This window comes from Sciurus vulgaris (assembly GCF_902686455.1).
Source record: "Sciurus vulgaris genome assembly, chromosome: 18".
Taxonomy (NCBI): domain Eukaryota; kingdom Metazoa; phylum Chordata; class Mammalia; order Rodentia; family Sciuridae; genus Sciurus; species Sciurus vulgaris.
The window spans coordinates 27,775,903-27,797,799 of record NC_136479.1 but is presented as its reverse complement, the minus strand read 5'-3'; the positions used below and the strand labels follow the sequence as shown (position 1 = coordinate 27,797,799).

The following is a 21,897-nucleotide window of genomic DNA, read 5'->3' as shown; positions in this document are numbered from 1 at the left end:
TAATGATTTTTTTTGGAGGCTTTCCAAGCTATTCACTCATCCATGCTAGAAGACTTATCCCATAGAGGTTCACTCTAAAGAGATACTGAGTAAGAGAAGATCCAGCCTTTGGTACACCAGGCACAGGGCTCAAGAGATGGAAGGGGTACCACTGAAAAGAGCATCATGAATGATAAGATCCCTGCTGCCTTCTGCTACTTGCTTCCCTGAATGCTTTGCACACAGTTTTACATACCAAATGCAGCAAACTTGACTGCTCTCAGGAAGAAGTGGGCCAAGAAAAAAGCCTGGAGGACCCAATGAAGAAGCTGGTGTCAAATCTACCACCTTAAGGTAAGGTCCCAATGGTTGGCAAGATTCACCCTAACACATCATGCATTGGTAAATACCTAAAGTTCCAAATACCTTAGAAACACTTAAGGCCATGTACCGGGGTACATACCTATAATCCCAGCAAAATGAAAAGCGGAGGCAGGACGATCTTAAGTTCAAAGTCGGTCTAGCAATTTAATGAGACCCTGTCCCAAAATGAAAAATAAAAAGGACTGGGGATATAGAGTATTTGTCTAGCTTGTGTGAGACCCTGGATTCAATTCTCAGCACTGTATAAACAAAATAAAACACCACCACCACCACCACCACACACACACACACACACAAGCCAGGTGAGGAGATATGTGCCCGTAATCCTAGTCACTCAGGAAGAGGCAAGAGAACCTTAAGTTTTTTTTTCCTTCTTGTTCTTTTTTTTTGGTATCAGGAACTGAACCCAGTAGTGCTTTACCACTGAACTACACCCCTAGCCCTTTTTATTTTTATTCTGGGACAGGATCTTACTAAGCTGCTGAGTGTCTTGCTAAATGGCTGAGGCTGGCTTTAAACTAGCAATTTTCATGCCTTAGCATCCTGGATTACCGGTGGCTTTCTGAGTCACTGGGATTACCTGTGTCAACACAGCACCTTGCAAGAATTACATGTTTGAGGCTAGCCTGACATTTAGCAAGATCCTGTTACAATACAAAAATAAAAAGGGCTGGGGGTGAGCCTGGAATGGTGATGCCCACCTGTAATCCCAGTGACTCAGAAAGCTGAGGTAGGAGGATTCCAGGTTCAAAGCCAGCCTAGCAACTTAGTGAGACCTTGTTTCAAAATAAAAAATAAAAAGCACTGGAGATGTAGCTCAGTGGCAGAGCACCCCTGGGTTCATTCTTAGCACCACAAAATAAATGTAAATAAATAAATGAACAAATAACAAACTTAAAAAAATTAAGGCATAACAGAGCAGAGCCTACAAATCAAGTGTTCAGCTCTGTGAATTAAAAGGTCCATATGTGTATAACTGTCACAAAGTCAGGAAATATTTCTAGCACAAGAGTAGCCTGTTCCTTTCTCAATCATTAACTACAATCTCGGTCCTTCCTAAACAAAAGATTTCAAACTCCACAGATTAGTTTTGTTTGTCTGTGAGGATGTAATCTTTTTGAGTCCAGTTTTCTTGCAAATAACATGTTGGAGATGCATCCATGTTGCATACTGTTGTAGTTCTCTTTGTTGTATGGATTCCACTATATGGATATCACAAATTATTCTTCTCTTGATGGACATCTGTTTCGGTGCTAATTTATGCTATTTTGGATAATGCCTTTATGAACATCCTTATATATGTCTCTGGTGTGCTCATTTCTATTCCACATTCTAGGAATGGAATCACAGAATTACAGGGTAAGCATAAGTTCACTTTTAGTAGATAAAATGGTATCCCTAAGTAGGCAACAGAGACTACATGGCCTGCAAGGCTAAAATATTAATTATTTCACCTTTTACGTTTGCTGAGCCCTAGTTTATATTATTAACTTCCCAGCTTTATTTCTTATCCAATACATGTGTTTTAGAGCATAAGTTTTCTTCAAAACATGGTATTGCATGCATCTCATAAACTTCAACAGAATCTGTTTTCATTATTATGTAACTATTCTCTATTTTTTTTGTGATATCTATTATGATGAGTAGTTCCGTATGTATTCCTATGTTCCACAAATACATATATGGATTTTGTACTAATATTTTTATAACTGATTTTTGGCTTAATTCCAATGTGGTTTGAGTATATAATCTTTATGATTTAAATCCCCTGAAAACAACAAAAAAATTTTTTTAAGATGGGGGGGGTCTTACTACATTGTTCAGACTGGCTTTGAATTTACCATATTCTTGCCTTAGCATTTTTCCTGAAATTTAAAACTTGTTATGTGACCCAAAGCATGGTAAATATTGGTCAATATACCAGATGCAGTATTTCATAGGTATATTTTGTCAAGTTTATTGATCATGTTCCTCCCATCACTCTTTCATGCAGTGTGTATATGCGTGCTCGCTCTCAATTACTGAAAGAAATGTTAAGTTTCTCATTATGATTGTCAGTTTGTCCAATTCCCTTGTTAGTTCTGTCAATGTTTTCTTTGTATATATTTCTAAGTATACAGGAATTAGGATTAGTTTTTCTTCCCAGTCCTTTGACACTTTCATTATTATGAACTTTCTCTATCTTCACTAATACTTTAGGCTGCAGTTTCTACTTTATCTGAAATTCTACAGATAAACCAGTTTTTTTTGTTTGTTTGTTTTTTAGTTTTTTTTTTTTGGCTATTTGTATGGTGGATCTTTTCTACACCTATACTTTCAACCTTTATCTTCATTTTTAAGCCTATTTCCCCTGGGTGTAAAGTTCTAAGTAAGAAGGTAAAATGCTATCTAGCAATTGAAAAGGAATGAAGCCTGCAGAATTAGTTCAGTGTTAGGGTGCTTGCTTAGCATGTGAGAGACCTGGATTTGATCCCCAGTACTGGGGAGTACTGTGGGGTGAGAGTGGGATGAACTGTCAATATACACAACAACATGGATGAATCTCAAAACAGTTATGCTAGCCAAAATAATTCCAGTATAAAGAGAATGTTCTGTATGGTTCCATTTATATGAAACTGAATAGTGACAAAAAGCAAATCAGTGGTTTCCTGAGGCCAGAAGTGGGGTGAGGTGAGGAATGACTACAAAGAGGCATGAGGGACTCTTTGGATGGAAATGTTGCACATCATTTGTTAAAGTCACTGAACTATCTGCTTAAAAGAACCTACAGAGGTTGGTATAATGAAAATTAATGCAGCTAATAAAAACATGGCTGTATCTCTAAAAAAAAAAAAAAAAAAAAGTCCTTGTGATGGGTATACAGCATATATACTTGTCTAACAGAACATATATTCCTTAAGACAATACTTTTCTGAAAGGAATTAGTTTTCTCAAAGAAAATGTGTTCAGGTATATTTGAGGGCCAATTAAAAAGTAACAACAACATTAATTGTATATACATGTACAGAAAATTAAGAGATGATCATATAAACAAGTTATAACTAGGATTTAAAACTTTCTGAATCATAATAAATTATGGCTAAAATCACTACCAAGTTAGAATAAACTACTAATAAAATTCTAAAAATCAGTATTTCTTTTATACTCATAATTTGTAAAGATCTGAGTTTATTTATTTTACTCAATTTATTGACTAAATAAAAGTTGCTCAATTTTAAATGCTCTTAAAGCCAAATGTATATAATTCACACTTTGCTGGGAAAAAAAAAAATCACCTTCATAAGCACAAAAAACTATAGTCTCTTCCATGAGATTTGTAATTGCAAGAAATAAATAGGGGGCTGGCGAGATAGCTCAGTTGGTAGAGTGCTTGACTCACAAGCACAAGGCCCTGGATTCAATCGCCAGTACCACAAAAAAAAAAAAAGAAAGAAAGAAAGAAAGAAAAATATGGATTCTTTCCCTGCTCATCAGCATGATTTTTTTCTTTCTAGTCCAGGTATAAATATGAATTAGGATTTTTTTTAAGTGTTTCTTTTTTTAAGTATTTTTTTTTTTTTAGATGTTGATAGACCTTTATTTTATTCATTTATTTATATGTGGTGCTGAGAATCAAACCCAGTGCCTCACACATGCTAGGCAAGCACTTTACTACTGAGTCACGACCCCAGCCCCATGAATTAGGATATGCCAGGAAGGAATATTACAGAAATTCAAGCACCCTTCTCTTTATGAATCAATGAATTTGTCAAGATTTTAAATGCTGTAAAACAAGCAAAAACAATGTCCTAAAATTCTCAATGAGGCTAAGCCAGAATCTTCTACCAAAAAAGAAACTATCATATGAGGAAAAGACTGCTTAGCTGCACCTATAGTATTTTAGATTCTATAGACCAGAACTGCACTCCTTTGCACTCATTTTACAAAGTGTCAAGTATGTGAGAAATGGAAAATCTTATACATTTTGGAGTAGAGGGAAACTTGGGACAGGCATTTTGGAGAGCAACTGGCAATAATCACCAAACTGAAGATGTGCATTTCCTCTGACTAAGCTCTTAAAGAAGTGCTTCTGTACAATTACCATTCCTTCAAAAACAGAGAACTGACACTGCACTATAATCTTCTTCAGACTCATTGAGTGCATATTCACAGTTTTTTGGCTACTTAATTAATAAGGTATTAATCTAATTGTGATGTACAATTCTTTTCTCTCTCTCTCTCTCTCTTTTTTTTTTTTTTGGTGGTACTGGGATTGAATCCAGTGGTGCTTCACATTAATCCACATCCTCAGCTCTTTTCATTTTTATTTTGAGAGAGGGCCTCACTAAGTTGTCCAGGCTGACCTTGAACTTGCAATTCTCCTGCCTCAGCCTTCTGACTAGCTGAGATTTTTAGGTATGTGCCACCACACCCAGTGGATGGATGATTCTTGAACTTCATTCATGCTAGTAGGTATTATCACCTGACACAATTTTAGTCTGACAGTTTTTTTAAGCTTGATGTTCTGAGGTCTAAAAATGGAATATCTCTGGATTCTAAATGGTACAGAATAGGCTAATTTTAAAGAAGATATTGCCATGATACTAAGTGAGAACAAACAACGTACCTTGTCCCCGGTGGCAATGAAAGTTGTTCAAGTGAATTACTTCTTCGTTGTTGTTTCCCTCTGCCATTTTCAAATGCAGACTTAAACATATGTGATTGCTAGTATCTAAACATGCCAACCACCTGTTCCAAAGTGTCTGAGAAAAAAAAAAAAAAAAAAAAAAGAACAGAGGAGTATTAAGAATGAGAGAGTATTAAAACTCCACATATCTGGTCAAGGTAGAATTCAAAGCAAATGTTGCTAAGAAAACACAAATTCAAAATGTATGACAATAAAAAAAATTGTAATATCCATATTAAAGAGGCAAAGTGCTCATAATTCATATCTAGATACAAATATCCTAATGAAAATGGGTTAAAAATATAAACAGGAATTCACACACACACACAAATATGAAAAGATGCTCAACTTCACTAGAAATCAGGGAAAGGCAAATAAGAAAATGAGTTATGTTTCCAACCACTAACCAGGCAAAAATGGCAAGTATATGAGAAATAGGAAACACATGTAGTAATAAAAACAATAGGAAATTACACCAGTAGAGGAAAGGATAAACAAAATTCATATAAGAATGCAACATAGTTAAATCAACGAGAACAATTTTAAATGAAAAAAAGTGACAGGTAAATTTATACAGAAATTTAAAATATATTTAAAAATTTAAAAATACACTGTGCATGGGAATGAACTCACCAACTTTGGGACAGAGATCATTTCTGAGAAAAGAAACTGAAAAGAAACTAAGACTTGAACTCCAGTTACATATAACATCCCTCTCCCCTTTAACAAATACTTGAAGTAAACAAGGCAAAACTTGAACATCTGTTAAATCCAGACAGCAGATTTGGATCACAGAATTTTCTGTATTTTTTGAAATTCTTCCCACCTTTCCTTTTTATAGTGATATTAAAACCAAGGTATCACATATTCACACACCAGCAATGCAACAACAGAAACACATCAGTTAGGGAAGGAGCTAAACCTGCAGATCTACTGGATTACGGGATCAAGAAACATGGCAGAAGCACTTGGGAGATGGACTCATTGGGAGTAATAGGGGTGTGAGTGAGACACTAACGGGGAAGGGGCACAAGGAAACCTTTTTGGGGTAAAGACATACTCAAGTTATTGATTATAGGAACAGCCACTTGGGTACATACATGTATCAAAACTCATTGAACTATATTAAAATGAACAGATTTTATTTTAGCTATATATTAATAAAGGTTTTTAAAGAATAAAACAAAAGCTAGGTATATAGTGGTATATGCCTATAATCTTAGTTACTCAGGAGGCTGAGGCAGGAGGATCAGAAGCTCAAGGCCAGCTTGAGCAACTCAGTAAGACCCTGTATTAAAATTTAAAAAAGGGCTGGGATGCAGTTCAGAGATAGCATGTTCTTGGGTCCAATCCCCAATACAAAAAGAAAAGCATAAAAGACAAGGATTCTAAAAATATCTATAAGATACTACTTTACAGCACAACGCAAAGATTAAAATGTAAAATGGCACCACTGTGAAAACTGGCAGTTTTTTAAAAGGTTAAATACGCATCTAAACCTACAAAAATATCAGTAATCTAACAATTTCTCACCTAAGTATTAATCCAAGAATAAACTAGAAAATACATGTAGAAAATGACTTGCGTAAGAATGTTTAGAGTTGCTTTCTTCATCATAGCCATAACTGAAGTACAGCTCATGTGCCCATCAATAAACAATTGGTAGATGCTTATAGAATGAAGACTGAAGGGGGAAAAATATAATTAACTCAATATATGCAACATGGATGAATCTCAGAAACACTATGCTTAACCAAAAAAGCTAAACACAATAGAGTACACAGTTAACCTTCTCTTCTCAACCCTTTCTTTCTGGTAGTAAGGATAAAACCTAGGGCCTTGCACATGCTGGGCAAGCACTCTACCAATGAGCTGTATCTCCGATCCAACATTCTACTTGCCTGAGGTTCTACAGAAGGGGAAAATTTTATTTATAAAATCAAGGGTTGCTCTGTGAAAGGAGGAAAGACCAAAAGAGCATTAGGGAACTTCTAGGGGTTGATGGGAATATCCTAGAGCTTTATGAAGATATGGATTAAATAGGTGTATCCCATCGGTCAAAATGGATCAAACTTGGGGGAAAAAAAATGGACCAAACTGTTCCCTTAATCTCTGCCTGTTTCATTGTGTATTGATTATACCTCAATAAAAAAAAAAAAAAAAGGTTAGGAGAGGTTAAGATTCATAGGAGATTGAAGCATTCTAACACAAGTCTGATGGAAGTTTCAGAAAGAGATTAAGAGGAATGATACAAAAGAACATTTTAAAAAGAGATGACAAAGATGGTGATGACAACTACTGCTGTACCAGGAACTGAGTCCAGGTGTTACTCTATCACTGAGCACACCCTCCGTCTTTTATAATTTGAGACAAGGTCTCACTAAGTTTCCCGGCTGGACTTGAATTTGTGATCTTCTGGCCTCAGTCTCACAAGATTATTTTTTAAAGTTTGAGAAAACATAACTCTTCACACTAGTATTCTAATTATTGAGCAATAGTTGTTAGTTGTAAAAAAAAAAATCACACCTAAATATGTCTTAGTGAAGCAGAATGTTAAAATCATAAAAAATTACCAGAGATAAAATATGGATTAAAACAGACTCCTTATACAAAGTTATTAAAGCTGATAATGGAAAGTGATTTGCAAAAAGTTACAAAAAACTAACTGCCAATCTAGAATTCTATAATCAGTTAAATGAGTATTCAAGAGTAAGAGCTAAGAGCTAAGGGCTGAGGGTAGTGTACTTTCCTAGTAATATGCTAAGGCCCTGGATTCAATCCTCAGCACAGCAAAAAACAAAACAACAACAACAACAACAACAAAAACAAAACAAAACAAAAAAACCAAAAAACCAAACAAACACACATACACACAAACACAAAAGAGTAAGAACTAAATAAACTTTTTAGACACTCAGAAAGTCTGCCTCACAGAAATACTCAGGTAATTACTTAAAAATGAACTTCATTAAAAAGAAACATGGGCTGGGGATATAGCTCAGTGGGTAGTTGGTAGAGTGCTTGCCTTGCAAGCACAAGGCCCTGGGTTCAATCCCCAGCACCAAGCAAAAAAAAAAAAAAAAAGAAACATAAAATCGAAAAGGTGGTACTCTTAAGACTGAATTGTGACAAATTCAGTCTCAAATTCCTATGGAAAAGCCGTAGCCCCCCACCCCCATGTGATGGTAGTTGCAGATGGGTCTTAGAGAAGCAATTAGACTTAGAAGAGGCCATGGGGTGGGGCCCCATGGTGGATTAGCACCCTAACAAGAGGAGACACCAGAGTTTGCTCCTCCTTTCCACCATGTGAGAACACAGTGAAAAGGTAGTTGTCTGGGATCCTGGAAGACAGCCCTCATCAGAACCCAAACAAGCTGGCATCCTGTGTTTAGACTTGCGGCCTCCAGAACTGAGAAAATACATTTCTTCTAAAAATTCCACTCAGTTTAATAAGGTAGAATTATCGAAACAATCTATAGAACATGATGTAACAGTCTTAATTTTAGGTAACCAATGATTGCTTCACAACTTAAAATAATTGTTTTAAAGGGCAAAACTAAAATTCTATACAATTAGGAAGGACACGTATGTATACTGAGGGAGTAATAGATACCAGAGAGTTGAATTAAGGAAACACCTGTGTCTTGTTCAAGAGGCTAACAAAGGTAATAAAATTATAAGCTGAAGTGAGGATGCCATGAGATATTTTCTAAGCACTTTACATACATCACTCATCAATAATTCCCACAATCCCATGAGTTCTACAACAATTACTAACCTTATTTTACAGAGACTCTGGTTTTAGCCATGACAAAATAGCATATATTAGACCAACTTTTTGCCCTTTCATACAACTGCTATAAAGTGGGGCACAGTGATGAACATCTGTAATTCTAGTGACTGAAGGAGGCTAGAGGCAGGAGAATCCCATGTTCAAGGCTAGATGTGGAAACCTAGTAAGACCCTGCTTCAAAATAAAAATTAAAAAGAATGAAGATAAAGCTCATGATAGAGCACCCCTGAGTTCAATCCCAAGTATAAAATGAAACCAAAACAAAACACAGCAACCCATTATAAAATACTGAATATACAAAATAATTCTTAGAAGGAGATAAAAATCTAGGCTGCAGGGTTTCAGAGGCTTCGATTCTTGAAAAATGAGAAGCACAAGAGAACAAGACACATTCAAGCTGGACTATTTTTCTGGCAAAAGCATTTCCTAAATCACATGGGAAAAGAAAATGGAACCAGAACACAAAGAGCAGTTTCAATGGACTGAGTCAGTCTGAGTTTGGGCTATTAAAGTAGCTGAGACTGGGCTGGAGTTTGGGCTCAGTGGTAGAGCGGTGGCCTGACGTGTGAGGCCCTGGGTTCAATCCTCAGCACCATATAAAAATATATAAATAAAATTTTAAAAAGATCCATTGACAATTAAAAAAAAAAAAGGTAGCTGATACTTAAGGGGCAAAATCCCAGCAAGGAGGAATCCACAGCAAAGAATGTCCCCCCAAATCTGCAGGGTAACACCCCTTTTAGCCCATGACTCCAAAAGAATAGCAACAGAGAGACTAAGAAGTGACTAGAGATTCGGAGATTTACCACTCATAGTGTCCAGGATTTGATTTTTAAAAAAGTACAAGGCTGCGCAAAGTGCTCATGCACACGCGCTCACACTCACACACACACACCTCTACACCTACACCTAAAAAGAACAAAGGAAAACTAAGTATAAGGGAAAGACCAGAAAAAGAAATCAACTTATTTGTGGTTCAGATATTGTAGTTACTTGACAGGAACACAGAAATGACTTTGTACAAAAAAAACAGGAAAAGATGAACAAATGGTTGGAAAGAGAATATTAGTAACATTGGAATTTACACGCTGATCATGGACACAGCAGAAAAAAGTACTAGTGAAGTAGAAAAAAGGTCAAAAGAAAATAAACTAAATGAACTGAGATAATGAAAAGAAAAAAATCAATATTTGTGGAATGGAGGTAAAGTAGTGCTTACATAGCAATTTATAGTTCCAAATGCAAATTTTATTGAAAAAAGAGTGAAAATTAATATGCTAAGCTTCAATATCAAGTAGCTAGAAAAATCAGTAAATTAAATACAGAAAAAGTATACAGAAATCAACAACACAGACTACAAATATGCAACTGAGAAAAATCCAAGCAAAAAACTGGTTCTTTAAGGTTAAACAGAATTAGCCGGGTTTGGGAGGCTGAGGCTGGAGGATTGAGAGTTCAAAGCCAGCCTCAACGAAAGTGAGGTGCTAAGCAACTCAGTGAGACCCTGCCTCTAAATAAAACACAAAATAAGGCTAGGGGTATGGCTCAGTGGTAGAGTGCCTCTGAGTTCAATTCCTAACACCCTCCCCACCAAAAAAAGATTAACAAAATCGATAAACCGCAAATGAGATTAAGAGAAAAAAGGAACAAGTTACAAATTACCATTATGAGAAATGTAAAGGAAAAGAGCATTACAAATTATATGGCTATGAGAAAGGTAAGACAATATCGTGAATAACAATATATAAATTAGTAAGGAATTTTGGCTCAAATGAATGAAATTCTTGAGACCTATCAGCATAACTGAACAAAAAAGAAACTTAAAAAAGTGAACAGTTCTCCAACAAATAAAGAAATTAGATTAGCAATTAATCACTTTTTCACAAAAATCATTATGAGCCCAGAAAACTTCCCACGTGAAGCCTTTTAAGCACTTGGGGGAAAAAAATGCAATAAATATTACAAACCTGATTCACAGAATAGACAAAGAAACATTATTTCTCAAATCATTTTATGAAGCTGACATATGTTTGATATTAAAACACAATAAGAACATGACAAGAAAGGCTGGTATCAATCATTATCACAAATGTAAAAATCACAACCAAATTAAGGTAACTGATTATACTGGAATAAAGGAGAAAAACCGCAAAATCACTTCAGTAGATGGGGAGGGGGAATGCATTAAAATTCAACATCTATTCATGATTAAAAACTCTTAGTAAAAAATAGCATTAGGAGAGAACCTTCTCCATCTTAAAGGCATTTCAAAAACACTAGAGCAAACCTCATACCTAAAAATGAAACACCAAAAAGCTTTCTTTCTGAGATGGAGGAATTTTTACTGTTTCTTGTTAATGCTGTACTTACTGGAGGTTGCATACGTGGAATAAGGCAATAAAGAAATAAAATACCAGGATGAAAGGAATAAATAAAAGTATCATTATTTAAACGGACAATAAAATTATGGTACTCCAAAGACAGACAAAAAAACAGAGGGCTGGGGTTGTAGCTCAGTGGTAGAGCGCTTGCATAGCACCTGTGAGGCACTGGGTTCAATCCTCAGCACTACATAAAAACAAATAAAATAAAGGTTAGATTATTTTAAAAAACAAAAAGGAAAATAGACTAGAACCAGTGGCTCAGGAGTTTGAGGCAGGAGGATCACGAGTTCAGAGCCAGTCTCAGAAACTTAGCGAGGCCCTACGCAACTCAGTGAGACCCTGTCTCTAAATAAAATATAAAAAAGGGCAGGAGATGTGGCTCAGTGGTTAAGTGACCCTGGGTTCAAACCCCCCCACCCAAAAAATGAAAAAGTAGACTAGAGGCCTCAGAAGAAGACCCACATCAGTAACCCACATCAAAATAGAGGTGCCACTACAGTGCAGTGGGGGAGAAAGTGATGTTTTTAATAAAGACTTCTGGATGCTGTGGATATCTCCATGGGGAAGAAATGGATCATTCCTCAGACCATGTAAAAGTCAATTCCAGAGAAATTATCAATAAAAGATAAAACAATAGAATTTCTTGAGCTTTTATATGAGGAGTCAATCACCCTCACAGGACAGCTGTGCATATTTTTCTATATGTAACTAAACAGAGATACCACTGGAATGAAAATGGGAATGAATCACAAGATCTCTGGATTCAAAGCCAATATGCAAAATGAACACAATACTAGTAAGAACAATTACAAAATGACTCTTAAAAAGAATAGATTATTTAAAGCCAGATCAGGTGGCACATGCTTATAATCCCAACTACTTGGAAGGCTGAGGTAGTAGGATCACAAGCTCAAGGCCAGCCTTGACAACTTACCAAGACAATGTCTCAAAATAAAATTTAAAAGAGGATGGGCATGCAGCTCACTAGTAGAGGGCTTGTACAGCATGCATGAGGTCCTGGATTCAAACTCTAGTACCGAGAAAAAAAGAAAAATATTATTTAGAGTAGCACCAAAACCCATTTAATACTAGGGAATAAACATAATGAAAGATGTATAAGACCTCTGTACAAAAAATTTATAAACATAATTGAGAGAAAGATCAGATGAATGTAGGGACAAAGCTTAATAGCATAATTACTGGTTGGAAAGCTCTATTTTGTAAAGATGACTGTTATTTCCAGACTGATCTACAGATTTAATATAACCCTGATCAAATCTTAGAAATGGATATATACTCATTTACTTTAGAATTCACAGGAAAAGGCAAAGAATTCATAAAGGAAAATAACAGATGGAGGATTTACACTATCAGATATTATTATTATAAAATTATAGTAATTAAGACAATGTATTAGCAAAAGAGAAAAACACACGAAGGCAACTTATCAAGGCTCTAAGGTACTTATCGAGATCCTGTCTCAAAATAAAAAATAAAAAGGGGCTGGGTATGTGACTTCAGTGGTTAAGTGCCCCTGGGTTTAATCCATGGTACCACAAAACAAAACAAAAACATTAAATAACACAATCCATAATTAGAAAAACTCAAAAATTTGGGTAAAGAACTTAGGAAAGACCAGCTTCTGTAACTTAGCAAGGCTCTAAGTAACTTAACGAGACCCTCTATCTAAATAAAATACAAAAAGAGGGCTGGGGATGTGGCTCAGTGGTTAAGCACCCTTGGTTCAATCCCCAGTACCAAAAAAAATAAAATAACTTAGGAAAGAAATAGAAAAGAAAAAAATCATTTCAGTAATGAAGACTAATCTAGAACAAACAAATCAATACAACACAAACTGCGTTACAAGAATGAGAAGCTGTAAAGAAGTAATATTCAAAACAAAATTAAAGTGATAAAGAAGCAAATATTGAAGATGGAGAATATCATAACAGACAACAGGAACTTTTGAAGAATAAATTTGAGTTATACTTTTGTAAAAACCAAAATAAATAAATAAAATAAAGATTTTAAGCTACATTTCAAAAAAGCACTGTACATACAGAAGAAAACCAACCCAGAATGACAAATGCCAAGATATATTCTAGTAAAATTATTGGATTTTAGACACTTGGGCTTAAGACTTGCAAAAAAAAAAAAAAAAAAAGAAAAAAAGAAAATTAAGGTGATCGCTTTGACAGTGATAAAGTAAAAATATAACTAAGAAATTTAAGACACTTTAAAAAATGATTTTATATCGAGCAAAATCAATTTTACTGATTTTATATCGAGCAAAACCAATTTTAAGAAAAAGTAGTACAAATGAAACTCATCAACATACAGGTACTTGGGGAATATTGTTTCTATAAGGAATCCACAGAGTAATGAACTTTGGGCAACCAACATGACTAGAGGTACACTAAAATAAGGACTGGTATAAACAGTAAATATGGAATTACTTGAACAACTCAGATTAAATGAGGTTGGAAAAGGAAATAATATATAATGGCCATATGCTCTTATAGGATAGACATGTAATTATAAAAATAATGAGAAGCATATGTAAAATCTTTTGTCTGTAATAATTTTACTGGTTTTAACAATATTCATTCTAAGACTTTCCTGTGTGTGATGGGTTAAAACAAATGAACCATAATAGTTTATTTAATTCTGTTAATCCTTGTGTTCTTGAGAATCAAGATTCTTAGTGTAGAAAAGCATTGTTTTTTAATATAGAAGTAAAAACCCTACAGTCTTAAATAAAAATATTCCTGTTAATGTCTTAGTTCTGTCCTCCCTCCAAAAAAAGCCTAAAAGCAAAGATTTCCTTGAAATAAAGAACATTCACAGTGCTTGAATGATTAACTGTGAAGTACTTTCCATTACAGGAAACCAGAACTTTTGGAGAAGTTACTGATTCCAGGTCTAGGGCAGGAACTGTATAGAATGTGCCTGGAACAACTTGTCACTTTAGGTACCAAGCAGCTATCAAAGGCCACTTATAATGAGTGGGTTCTGCAGAAACTAGGAAAAAAGTTCAGAGGTTCCAAGTGGACTAAAATAGAATATCTTGACTGTCAATAGGATAATTTATTGATATGGCATGAAACTCTCAAGAGCATGTATAAATGAGAGCTCATAATTTTTTAAAGGACATGTTCAGAGGATGACAGACAATAGATATATCACCTTTAAAACTGGTGAGGGCCAAGAATTTGAAATTTTCTTGCATTTCCTATACGAATTCTATCACTGGGTAACCAAACAGATGAGCAATAGTTTCTTTAAAAAAAAATTCTAAGTAAAATAAATTAAGAAAATTTCAATGAAAATATTTTGCATCCCCCAATTACTAGACTAGACAATGACTACTACTGGTTGTTAACATCACAAAGACATGATACTGAGTACTGTCTGAGCCAAAAACACTGCCTAAGGTCTCATCAAAGGACCAAACCTGAGTGAGTCTGGTCAAGGATTTGGACCCAACAGCTGTTTTGGAACACAGGCCAGAGAAAACTTATTCCTTAGTATATAGGTATGTAAGGAAGAGGAGGCAATTGGGGAAAAATGTCTAACTGGGCTCTGTAAGAGGGAAAGGATAATTTTTTTAAAAAGCTGACAGGGTTGGGGATAGAGCTCAGTTCGTAGAGCGCCTGCCTTGCATGTACAAGGCCCTGGGTTCAATCCCTAGCACCGCAAAAAGTTTAGATTCAACGACAGATAAATTTGTTAAGGAAAGGAAACAAATGAAGAAGAGCCTCAGGCGATTTAAAAGATATACGAAAATTTTTAAAATGTGTGTGATTAACTATAGTATCCATGGATATATACTCATGTAAAGAAATACATGAAAATGATTATAAAATTACATGGTAAAGTCTAGGTAATGGCTAGCTTTCTTTGGGAGGCTCTATTTTCTTGACCTGGGTGGTAGATATAAGTTCTTTAATATAATTAAACTATATATCTGTTTTGTGGGACTTTCTATATTGGTGTGTTTTTTTTTTTAATGTAAAAACAAAAAATGCTGTAAGATAGTATACATTCACAGAATTGCTAGAAGTCTGGAAACTGATTATATCAACTGTTAAGAATTTGGAGCAATGGGGATTTTCACATACTGCTGGGTGAAGAATAAAGTGGTACCAGAACTGCAAAAACGAATTGATGCTTCATTGCTTATAGTGAATTAAATAAATGCCCTAAGGTGCAATAATTCAACTGCTTAGAATATATTTTATAGAAACATGTGCTTGGTAGTATCAGGTATATGTACAAGAATGCTCATAGCACCATTATCTGTAATGGTCAAAAACTAAAAATGATTCACATCAAGATAGAATGAACAAATACACTGTGGTATGTCCGTACAATTAAAACCTATACGGAAAAAAAAATAAAAATAAAAAGAAAGCAATTATAGCCACACTCAAGGCAAAGGGATCTTAATGGCTGAGTGGAAGAATTCAGAAATTTAAAAAATACATATTGAATGATTTCCTTTGTATAAAATTCAGGCATAGACAGGGTTGCATTTAGTTGTTTGGAGCGAAACTTTTTTGTGTCATGTATTTCACAATGAAAGTTAAAGGGAAAAAGTTGTTAAGAAAAAAAGTGTGCTGTAACTGCAACAGTACCTGGGGGTCAGCAGGACCTTTCATTTAAAGTCTTGTGCAGATTAAGTCTTCATTTTTTTACTCTGATGAGAATTAGAGAATTGAAATAAATAATTGAGAATCAAAGGTGGCCAATTATAACTGCTATAGGGTAAGATCCTATCTTTGACCTACCCAGTCACTAAACTGAAAGAAAAACCTTGTTCCTTTGCCTTCCTAGAAGAAACGATATGCTTTAGGGGGAAAACTCCAGACCCTAGTCTCTAAATTATATAAGCATTTTTCCAACTTAAAAAAGATAAAGTTAGAGGCGGAGCTGTGTCTCAGGGGGGAGCACTTGCCTTGCACACGTGAGGCACTGAGTTTGATCCTCAGCACCACATAAAACGAAATAAAAATGAAGGTATTGTGTCCATCTACAACTAAAAATACTTTAAAATTCAAGCCTAAGTTTGGGTCTCTCACTTGAATGTCTCTCACTGATGATACTGGTAGCTGGACACAGTGGTGCACACCTGTAATTTCAGAAACCTGGGAGGCTGAAGCCAGAGGATCACATTTGAAGCCAGTCACAGCAACTTATCAAAACCTTCAGCAGTCAAGGTTTTGACTGCTGTCAGTGAGTGTCTATGGGTTTAATTTCCAGCACCATACATAAATAGAAATAATGATATTGGTATTACTTATAAACAGCACAGTATAAAGGAAAAACCTCTGGTGTCAAATTTGAACTACTCTCATCAAGTACTTTTTTTTCAAATTAAGTTTTCTAAAAAATATTCTGATCACTAAATGGTCTGTTGGGGGCAGGGCAGTGAGGCAGTACTGGGGATTGAACCTAGGGGCACTGAGCCTTATCCCCAACCCTTTTCATCTTTTGAGACACGGTCTCACTAAATTACCCAGGCTGGCCTTGAATTTCCTGCTTCAGTTGCTGGGATTACATGTACTACCATGTGCAGTCAAATTTCTAATTTTTTCTCTTTTCCTCTTTTGCTGCAATGGGGATGTACCCATTGCACTGTGCATGCTAGGCAAGAAGTCTACCACTGAGCGACATCCCCAACCCCTTTTACTGACTTTTACAGTAAGCTTCCTTCAATTTCATAACTGAAATCAAAGGCCAATGTGGTTCATTTTACGACTAATTTGGCTAGAATGTCAAGCTTGCAGTGAAGCATGTTACTAGTGGTGCTTTAAGATTCCTCCTGAGTGTCAATCAGGCTTTTCATCTGTGACAAGGAAAAGTCTAATGATGGAATTTATGCTCCTGCCTGGAAGGAGGTTTCTGGTTCAGGTCATTTAACTCCCTGACACCCAGTCCTGTCACCTGGACTTCAAGCTAAGTCAGTATGAATTCTGGTCTTACCACTTAGTTAATCAGTAATTCTGGGTAAGTTGCTCCATCTTCTTAGTCTAGTTCCCTCATTTGTAAAACAAAAATGTTTTTTTTAAATTAATTTACATAGATATAAAGTATTTAGCATAGTACCTGTGTATAGCAAAATGACATTATGCCTATTATTACTGTTGAAATGTAAACAGCTACTCTTAACTTGTGAGGCATGTTGAAGATTAAATGAGATGCCACTTTATATATGGTAAATGCCATAAAATTAGAAGTTTTGTTATCCTAAGTACCTAGTACATGCAATGTTCATTAAGATAAAAGAGCCAAACAGAATGGAGGGGGGAGTAGGGGGAAGAACTTTATTCCTTCTCCAGGTTACTTTTTACTACCATACATATTCATAGTAAACCTTTTACTTCCTTGTGTAAAAAACTTCATTGTCCTTCTGGAAGTAGCAAGAAGTCATCTATAAATCTTTTTTTTTTTTTTTTTTGGCGGTGCTGGGGATTTGAACCCAGGGCCTTGTGCTTGCCAGGCAAACACTCTACAAACTGAGCTATATCCCCAGCCCTCTGCTTGCTTTTTGATCAGACAGCTAAAGGCAAATTTAAAAAGTCAAGTCCAGAAGTGGGAATTGCCACCGAGAAAGAATATTTCAGTTCTTGCCTCTTTTGTCAGTTTTCCATTACTGTGACAAAACACCTGAGATACAAAAACTTTAAGGGAGGAAATTTTATTCTGGCTCACCATTTCAGAGGTTTCAGTTCATGGTCACTTGGTTCCGTTGCTTTGGCCTGTGGCAGCATGGTACATCATGGAACGAAGTATATGGTGGAGCAAAGGTGCCCACCTCATGATAGCCAGGAGGTAAAATGAGAGAAAGGAGCCAGGGTCCCAATATCCTATTCAAATGCATGACCTCAACAACCTAACTTCCTCCTATTAAGCCCTTCCTCCTAAAGGTCCCAAAAGTGCCACAGGCTGATGACCAAGCCTTTAATACATGGACCCTGGGAGCAGGGGAGACTTAAGATATAAACTTTAGTGTCTTTATTAAAAAAATTACATATTCATTTATAATTATGGTCAAGTGTATGGGTTCTTACAAATCAGAACCAAAAATTAGCATATATTCCATCAGCTCATTTCTCTGTGAAAAATCTCACATAGTACTACTATCTTGTAAAATTTTAGGAAAATTAGATGATAGTTCTACATTCTCGTACACCTCTTACATTGACCTAAGGATCTTTTTTCTCCCGTTTTCCTCCTTAAATGGATGAATCAAAACATGATGAGAAAGAATTCACATTTTAATGGTATATTTTTTCTTTCCAAATACTCTTCCCATGTCTTGTTCATAGCTGTATTTCTGGTGCCTACCACAGTTGTTGAATGAATGGGGTGGCTCCAAAAACATCTTCCTTTGTCAAAGACTGGAGCTGTTCAATAGCTTCATAACCAAAGTCAGGCAACATGGCCTAAGTGATAACATGGTTTATTAGGATAACATTGGTTTATTAGGATTTTCTTCAGTTATCAAATATTGACCATCATAAAAATTTTTTAAATGAAGTCAGGAAAAGGAACCACCATGGTTCTCCCACCCTATTTTCTCATTTCCAAAGTTGGGCACCTCCTCATGACCACAGTGCTTGGGTCTGTCTCAAACAATCATCTTCTCATTCTTCTGATTATGATGTTTCTCCATTTCTTCTTTCACATGCTCCTAAAATACAGCTGATCCTGGTACTCTGCAGTGTTCCTGCTTTTCACAGTAACTTTTATGAACATGCCTGTCATCTCTAACACTGATACTGGGTAAAGACTTTCATATTTAATGAGCTAATTCCTTTGAACTTCCAATGAAAGTGGGCAAAACAAGCTGGGCAATGGCTGGGACAAAGTAATGTGCCCATGTTGTATCAGCTCCTCCACAATACCTCTTTCTAGCACATTTAAAAAATGTGTATAAAGGATTATTGATTTTCATTCAAATACAAGCTACTTAACCATTCTTTGATTATTCATGCTTCATAAGCTTATTCTAGCATTTTCATCAATATTAAACAAATACAACAAAAAGTTAATGGAAGTTATGATTTTTTCCTTCCTTGTATTTTTCAATTTTTCTATGTTAAGCAGGTATTATTTACAACCATTTTAAATTAAAAAATTACAAAAGAATTCAACAAATATTGTGGGCCTCCCATGTCATATAAAGAATTTGTTCTGTATCATAGGGAATATGTACACAGAAAATCCCATGTAAATCCTGCCTTGAGGAATCTGGAGTCCTATGAATGAGAGAATATATACATACAAATAAATAAGTTATGAAACATAAAGTCACCCATGTGATAGATTACTCCAATTGAGGGAGGGCAAGGTAGTCAGGAAAAGGCTAGCATGTATAGCCATATTCAAGCTAGACCAAGTGCTGTGCTTGATTCTGACTTAGCCTTTAAGAGGATAACAACTTTCACCTAGGGCTCTGGGAGCCCTGAGTCACCAGGTAAGAAGTCTGCACACACTGATGGAAAGATTACATGGAAAATCCTGACATTACATGGAGATAGAGATAACTGAGTCCAACCTTCTAGCAATCTCTGACAAGGCATGTGAGTAAATAAGCCATATTACAAGTAGAACCTTCATCCCTGGCCACCTCAGTTAACAGAAAACATGAATCTCCTGATTCATAAAACCATCAACAAATAAATTATTGTATTACTGTATTAAGTTTTTGGGTGGTCTGTGATGTGTTGATAGAGAACTAAAAAAAAAAAAAGTTATATTCTAGCCAAGGGAAGCAATGAAATTAGAGCTGTGCATATAGGAAAATCAGTATAACTGCAATGTAGAAAACAGTCTGCAGAAGATAGCTGGTGCGAGGAAATCCAGGAAACGAGCCAGTAAAGCCTGAACTAGAGATAAAAGTAGGAAGAGAGGGGAGAAAAAATACAAAGTATTGACTGCAGAGTTAGATTCAATGGGATTTTTGTACTTAATTGGTCATCAGTGCAAGAAGAAGAAAGAAGCCAAAACTGAACTAATGTTGAGTTCAAGGGACTACTAAGGATGAACAAGGCAGATAAGTTCAGAGTAAGAAATTTCAATTTGTTAATTTTAATATGTAGACAGAATAAGTAAGGCAACATCCAGAATAAAACATATAGTTGTGCAAATAATTAGTCTGGAGTTTAAAAGAGCTCTAAAAATTCCATTATCAATGTAATTCTACAATAGGAAAGGGTTTAATCCAAAAATTAAATTTCCAATCAACAAGTGGGTGGAATGAAGATTTCAACATAAAACATTAAAATTTTCCTCAACTGACAACTGAAAACTGATTTAGAGACTGGGACAATTATGTAAGCACATCCTTCTTCACATGGGGCAAAAACTAATGTTTTCAATGGTCTTTTTTTAAAAATATTTTTTAGTTGTAGATGGACACAATATCTTTATTTATTTATTTATTATTTATGTGGTGCTGAGGATTGAACCCAGTGCCTCACATCTGCTAGGCAAGCACTCTACCACTGAGCTACAACCCCAGGTCCTTCAATGATCGATCGATCGATCGATCGATCAATCGATCTATCGATCTATCTATCTATCTATCTCTATCTATCTATCTATCTATCTATCTATCTATCTATCTATCTATCTATCTATCTATCTATCTATCTATTTGGTACTGGGGATTGAACTCAGGGGCACTCAACCATTGAGCCACATCCCTGGTCCTATTTTGTATTTTATTTAGAGACAGGGTCTCACGAAGTTGCTTAGCGCCTTGCTGTTGCTGAGGCTGGCTTTGAGTTCTCAATCCTCCTGCCTCAGCCTCCTGAGCTGCTGGGCTTACAGGCGTGTGCAAACATGCCTGGCTCAATGATCTTTTTAGATTTTAGTATTATAACTAAACCATGAGTGAGGTTATAGTACCTGTCCCTTCTATGCCAAGTACTTCATAACAGGCTCCACTTCTTGACATTATTCAAACAGCATTGAGTTATTTTTAAATCACAAATCTCACCATGGCAGAACCAAAATCCTTACCATGGCATATAAAATGCTGCATCTTGCAACCTGAGGTAACATTCACCCTCCCATGTACCTTGACCATGCCATACTCCTTTCATTTCAGGTTCTTTACTGGCTGGATTACTCTTCTTCCTTGCCTCTCTCCTTGACCAAAATGACCTCTATTCATCCTTCATTCAGTTCTCTTCCTCATAAAACAACCTTTCTTGACTATACCTAGATACTCCCCTGCCACTTTTATTCACACAATAGCCTTCATTTTTTAAAAGTAATTACCACACAACAATGTCCTAGTTATTAGGGAAACTATGCTTAATACTGGTCTTCTGCATTAGAACTTAAGTTCCAAGAAAGCAAGACACGCATCTTATTCACTTCCATAACTCTGGGATATGGCCTACCAACAGGGACAAAGTCAATGTTCCATAAATGCTCTCTGAATAAATAGCATTCACAGTAAGGACAGGATATAGGGAAAATAATTCTGAAACTAAACTGAGTTCCAGTCCCAGCTCCGACCCTTACAAACTTTGTAACCAGGAAAAGTATTTTTTAGCACTTCAGTCTCTTCCCCTTTAAAAATAAAAATAGTTAACAGAACCAACACCACTGAGAGAATTAAGAGTTTTTATATGTAAAATGCTTAAACAAGTGTCTGGTACATAGCATCATGT

At 35.7% G+C, this 21,897-nt stretch overlaps 1 protein-coding gene across 1 annotated transcript in view; it reads right to left on the bottom strand.

Annotated features, from left to right (window-relative positions):
- RNF216 (ring finger protein 216) overlaps positions 1-21,897 on the bottom strand; it is a 189,310-nt gene that overhangs the window by 157,183 nt on the left and 10,230 nt on the right. Inside the window, exon 2 of the mRNA XM_079120168.1 lies at positions 4,970-5,105. Coding sequence (XP_078976294.1) covers positions 4,970-5,105 — 136 coding nt within the window. The remainder of the gene's footprint in view (positions 1-4,969; positions 5,106-21,897) is intronic.